This window comes from Protobothrops mucrosquamatus, unplaced genomic scaffold (assembly GCF_001527695.2).
Source record: "Protobothrops mucrosquamatus isolate PMUCROS unplaced genomic scaffold, P.Mucros_1.0 scaffold1969, whole genome shotgun sequence".
Lineage (NCBI taxonomy): Eukaryota > Metazoa > Chordata > Lepidosauria > Squamata > Viperidae > Protobothrops > Protobothrops mucrosquamatus.
Genome location: NW_015388086.1, coordinates 215,204 through 221,722, shown reverse-complemented (window position 1 = coordinate 221,722; position 6,519 = coordinate 215,204). Strand labels below are relative to the sequence as shown.

Below are 6,519 nucleotides of genomic sequence, written 5' to 3'. Positions count from 1 at the left end.
GTTTGGAAACAACATTCCAGAAAACTGTGCGTGCTGTACATTTATTTCTGCTTATTATGTTTATATTTCTTAAAGGAAGTTCTAACTGCAATATATCTCATTTTTTTATAGCGACAAGAGATTATCTCAGAGGACTGGTATCTTGACTCATCCACTTTACCTCTGTCTGTTTCTTTGGATACCTCTTACTGTATTTCCATTCAAGTCTTTTCACCGACACTAACAAAGGTTGGTGAAGAATCAGAAGAAAAATGCATCTCACCAACTCCCAAGTCCCGCCTAGGTAAAGATTTTAAATCTTCAGTAAATAGATAAATTGTACAGAATATTCCATCCTAAAGCTCAACACATTTCTATCAGCATCTCATTTTTACATGTCTGTGGGAAAGGTTTTTCTCTCAGTGTATTGCAAAGTATTATTTATTGAAAAATCCCGACAAGCAGAAGAGAGCAAAAAAGCATAAGTTGGATTCTCCTCTCCTCTCCCTCCCATCCTCCAGTTTTCTTTTCTCTTTGCTTATAAATTCCATCTAGTAATATTGAGAGAAAAGAACCATTATTTCGAGATGATAAATTTAATATATCTGATTTTAAAATGCTGAAATTTGCATTTCAACTTGCAGAACGTCATGATAAAAGTAACATATAGTGTATGTCTAGGTTGAACCTCTTTGTGTACTTTGAATTAAGCATCGTTTTCTTCAGTGGTGCTTCTTCCCTACCAAATTTGTCAAAAGATTGTGCTTTTAAAAGAATGAGCTAGAGAATCAAAATGTATAGTTTGGAATAGTGAGAAATTAGTTGGAGTTTATAACTGGATTGTAGCATATTTCTCTTCCCCATTTTTTAATTAAAAAAAAAGAGGAAGGCTATTCAAATTTTAACTCTTGAAAAATAATGCACAATTCTATACCTTTCCAAATTATTGGTTTTCTCAATTGTTGCTAAAGTGATATCTTTTTATGAAAGATGGATATATTATATGATTTATTATACTGACAATTGAAGTTGCAACTAATGAATATCCATTTCAGGGGTCCTAAATGTAGGTAATTCTGACCATTCATAAATTTAGGAATTAGAATTTTTTTAAAAAAAAAAAGTCTAATTTTTCTAAGTCTATTGGACCAAGAGTTTCAGGCTGGAAAAATTGCACATGGAAAGTAAATTCTAGCTTTATAAACAACTGCATTATAGGAATTAGTGTCACAGTCTCATTGAAAATTCTTCAAGGATATATTAACATTTTGAGACAGTATGGATTTATTGGTATAGTCATAGCAGGAATTATTACCAAAGTGCATCTGTAGTTGACGCTGCAATTATTTATAAAGTTATTCCGAAACAACTAATTCCTGCCAACTAATTAAAATCAGTAAATGAGAGAAGAGATAGTCCATCCTATTGAGGAAAAGAAATGTTGGGAGTCCTGAATCTGTTTTATAGGACTTGGCAATTCTATTCTGAGCTGTCTTTTTTTAAAGTAGCATATTTTTAGCAAAATATTTATATTTTTATACATTTGTACACAGTTTAACATCCAAGCACTAATGCAAGGTTTAAGGCTGAGTGAAATATTTCTACTGATATTATTTCTAACTGTGGTATGTACTTGTTCTGCTTTTCTAAGTGGTTCTGTCGTCTTTGCTTTCCATGAAGCTTTTTTTCTCATGATCTCTGTCCTGGAAAGTATTTATATCTGTATAATTGTACCGTTGTCCAAAGTTGGAGCTGCACTGGTTGTACAAAATATTATTGTGGAAGTATTTCAATCTGTTGGTTTTCTCCATCCCTAATTTGCTATGATATCAAGCTAGTTTAGCTACCTCAGTATAAAATGATTTTACAATTGGATTCATTTAAATACACTGGATTATGCTTTTTTGGACAGTGGCTGCATACATTTGTGTGTTTAGGGAGTTGCATGAGTTCATTATGCTTTATTAAAGAAGGACCAGTTAACTGCTGGATAACCATATATCTTCTGTTTTTTTGAGGTGTATAGAAAATGTACATCACATGGTGATAATAGGCATTCAGCATTAATTTTATACAATAACGTGTCTTTTTTTAATTTTGTAGGTTTTACCCTATTTTTATGTTTTGGAATTATTGCCTTGGTTACTCTGGCAATCATTCTTGTCGTAGTCTTTATAAAATGTCGGGAGAGAAGAATTACGCTTCCAAAATCTCTGGTAAGTTACCCCAATATCTTTTGTTCTGTCTGAGCTACCAGCTTTATGTTTATTGCAAGGTTACTTTAACATAATCTTGGAAATCTGAAAGTACCCCACCTGCCCCTTCCTTTTACTCTCCCAAAAACCAGGGGAGGGTCTCTTCTGAGATGCTTTTGCCACTGCTTCTCCTTCACACTCAATTTTCATTTATCAGATCTTTGTCTAGGGCAGGGGTAGGCAACCTTGGCTCTTTTATGACTTGTGGACTTCAACTCCTAGAATTCCTGAGCCAGCATGGCTCAGCTTGGAAACCTCTCCCTTTCCCCTCAGCATGGCTGGCTCAGGAATTCTGGGAGTTGAAGTCCACGAGTCATAAAAGAGCCAAGGTTGCCTACCCCTGCCCCAGACCATTACAGTGGGTTTGTGAGTTCGACATTTCTGTCATTAGAAGTGCTCTCTAGTAAGCCTTATGTTGCTGCAATGAGGCGTCGCTTTGCGGAGAAAAATATCAGGGGCACCTCACTATCCCCAGAACCCATAGAAGGCTAGTAGCAATCTCAATATTTATTCAGCCATGATAACATTATAAATAAGATCAGAAAGCCATAGTAAAAAAGGGATCCTAGTGAAGTCCTAAAAACACCTTGTTTGTTCTTTGGTTAGCCAAATTATTTGTCCTTAAGGTGGACATTAATAACCAGTGTTTTTGGATGCTTAAGGAGACCATTTGTTTGGTCTTGTGATAATTGCTTGTAGTAATTTTAACATAATAACTGGGCAAATGCCAACTAATTCTGGCAATCTAAGTTTTATGGAGGTTGTTTTCCATTAACTTCCTTAATGCTTCTATGAGATTTCTCAGGAAAGGGTGTAACAGCCTGACAGTACGTTTTTGTATTCAAATATAAGACAAAATCAAAGAGAAGCAAAGGAATATTTATTAAGCAATACTAATTTCAGAATCCTGTTACATATTACTTGCAACCAAATCCAGCAACTAGTATTATCTGTATTCAGGAGCAGAATCTCTCTTAAGTATTATTCATGCAGAAATACCCCCAATCAAAGCAACCAATGTTGACAATAATAGCAAAGCATGAGTTATATATGCATCCCCATCAATCTTATAGTGTGGCTCTCAGTGCAGGTCTTTATATTTGTTATCTTACTGGATACATTTAACTGTTGCATCATCATCATTATTATCACTATTAATATTATGGTTCATTGCACAGTCAGCCAGATGTTCAGACTGGGATTGGCATTCTTGTCTACCTATCGAATCCTTCCCAAGGTCCTGGATAGGCAGATCTGGATGTTTGATGGTATTACAGATAGCGTCGCAGGATGAAAGTTGTTCCCAATAAAGCCACCTTTTGCAATTGACTGATGGCAACATTGTCAATGCCAATGGCGTTCAAGTCGTGCTCTAATTGTTCATTATTATTATTACTATTATTTTAGTTGGTTGAACAATCAGACAACTATTTAGACTGGATTTTTATTTTTATCTGCCTATTAAATATTTCCCAAGAACCTGGGTTACAGTGTTAAAGGTATATGATTGCTACTTGTTTTCATGTGGAAAGCAGTAAGATAAAGTTTTATTAATTGGATGAATGTAACATCAATATTGTCCAGAATGTTAATTGTTGGTCTTCCAGTATCTTTCCTCTTAGTTTTATTTCAATTTCCATTAAAACTATAAACCAAATGACTTGTGAATCATGGATTACACATGTTTTGGTCACGTTCCCTGACCAAGCTTATGAATTTTAGAATCCACAAATGGTAGTGTACCATCAAATAAAATGTTTAACTTTAGAATGCACATTGTATTATAAAGATATTTCATCTAAATTCACTACTCAGTAGTTGAGGAAAAATTTCAACATATTCCAATGATGTGGACTTTGGATTTATTATGTGTTATCAGGTTGTTGACTCATAGCAATTACATAGTTTTTCTCCATGATCCTGATCTGTTAGGATTATTGATTAATTAATTGCCTATCACATTTATATGGTACCACAATCACACAGAGACTCTCAGTGTCTTAGCTGATTATGTCAAAATAACAGATATCACTTAAAATATATAGCCACGTATATTAACTTGGTCTGTGTTCCCCTTTGCTCAGTATTCATTCAGTAAACTTTCAGCAAAAGGTTATGATGCATGAACAGTGCCATAGGACTTTACAGGTAGTCCTTGATTTATAATCACAATAGAAACTTCTGCAACTTTTTTTTCCCATAGCCCTTAAGTGAGACCATGAGTTGCGACCTCTTACTGGCTTCTCCATTGACTTTGCTTATCAGAAGCCATTTGAGAAGGTCACAAATGGCAATCACATGAATGCAGGACACAGCAACTGTAAGTGCAAGCTGATGGCCAGGCACTTGGAGTGCAGTCATGTGACGGCAGGGACATAAGTAGGAGAACTGATCACAAGTCACATTTTTCAGTGCTGTTTTAACTTAGATAGCTAAAGGAAGGGTCCTAAATCAAGGACCAATTGTACAGAGGGAGAGAGAATTTGTTCATTCTCAACTAGGAAAAACCTAGACAGATCAAGATCTCTCTGTCCTAGTTTCACCTGCCAGATTTGGGATAGTTTAGCCCTGTGCTATAATTCCTATTTCATCTCTTTCTGCAGTTCTAAAAAATGGAATGGATGACTGATTTGTTGTTGTTGTTACATTTTTTTAAAGGTGGCTGTGGTAAGAAACCAAGTCAGCAATGCCGAATTTAAGTCAGAATGCAAATATGACACTATAACATCAACATCCTACAAGCCAATGGTAACGTGTGAAGATGAAAAACCAGTAGAGAAATTAGATGTCGCTGAGAAGGTAAATATCGCTGATCCCAATTATAGCAAAGAAGTAGATATCGATGATTCCCAAGGAATCCAAAGAGCAAGGAGCATCCAAGAGGATATGGCTGTAGAAATCTCTGAAAATGAACAGATTCATGAAGACAATGTCACAGATTACTCTAAATCGATCACTGGCCAAGACACATGTCCTGATCTTCAAAATCCGGATCTTCCCAGAGCAGATGTCCAAAAACCCACTGTCCTAAGGTGCTCAATAAAACCATCTGGGTATGACAAACCCCACTGGGTAGACCTAAGTTCTGGAGAAGAATTCTGATGACCCTCCAAAAATTGGAAAAACCGTTTTTCCTATGAAAGAGCATTATTGGAAACTTCATCAGAAGCATCCACAGCCATGCTTGTGAGCACTTTAATCCTTGCAGTACAGTGGGACTTCATATAGCTTGATGGTATAAAACCTGACATGAGCACTTGTAGATGTCGAAGAACTGAACTGAAGCTACACTCCTATAGATACTTGGTAAAAATAAGTCTTATTGCATTCACTCCATTTTGAATAGATATTCGTAAGATTCTAATAGAATGGTTTCATGATATGCCAAGAAGCTACTTTGATATCCTTTTATTAAGGAGCCGGTATTTTTTAAATATGTTAAGACTATAAGTCCTATAATTCTTTCCTAGTGGCCTTGATGATTGTGTCCTGGAATAACTGGAGAGCACTATTCTGCCCTTTGTTCTCAGAGCAATTATTTTTCTCCTGCCAAAAGTATAAAGACGGTTAAAGATAGAGGGATTAATTGACAAGAGACTGGGAATATTAGAAATGTAGTTTACTATATGTAGTAAGGGCAGTTTGTGCAGTTGGCTTTTTGCTGATGGGAGAAAAATACAAAGAGTCCAACTTTTAAAGAAATACTAGAAAAGCATACGTTTCAGCTAAGGCAGTGATGGCGAACCTTTTAGAGACCAAGTGCCCAAACTTCAACCCAAAACCCACTTATGCATTGTCGGGTGCCGGGTGGGTGTGGCCCACTGGGTGGGCGTGGCTGCGGTGGTAACAGCAGTCTGGGTGGGACTAAAAAGTTCAATCAATCAATTCCAAGATCATTTTTTTCCCTGCAAGAAGTTAAAATTGACTGATTGATTGAACCTTTTTTTTTTGTACACGGCGGCGGAGGCCTAAAGCGAAAAGGTTTTATAAAACCCAGCTGAAGGCCTAGGACCGGGGCAACGGTGCACGTGCCCACAGAGCGCTCTGAGTGCCGCCTCTGGCACCCGTGCCATAGGTTCGCCACCACTGAGCTAAGGCATTTCCGTTAAGAACTTGGGAAGACCATAGTAAGTAAATGGAGCTATGTTGTAATCAAGGACTTTCACTTTATGTAAAAAGGCTTACTGGTTTCTGCATGTGTTAGATCTGTACACTATATATGACTCATAAGTGTATGAACATATGTTATCTTTGCAGATATGGAAAATACTTGCATCATTTATAG

The 6,519-nt window shown here is 36.4% G+C and overlaps 1 protein-coding gene across 1 annotated transcript in view; it reads left to right on the top strand.

Moving 5' to 3' along the window:
• Positions 1–5,919, top strand: part of IFNGR1 (interferon gamma receptor 1) — a 20,530-nt gene extending 14,611 nt beyond the window's left edge. Inside the window, exons 5-7 of the mRNA XM_015823730.1 lie at positions 112–283; positions 2,083–2,195; positions 4,893–5,919. Of these exons, the coding sequence (XP_015679216.1) occupies positions 112–283; positions 2,083–2,195; positions 4,893–5,336 (729 nt within the window). The 3' untranslated portion in view covers positions 5,337–5,919. The remainder of the gene's footprint in view (positions 1–111; positions 284–2,082; positions 2,196–4,892) is intronic.
• The last annotated feature ends 600 nt before the right edge of the window (positions 5,920–6,519 follow it).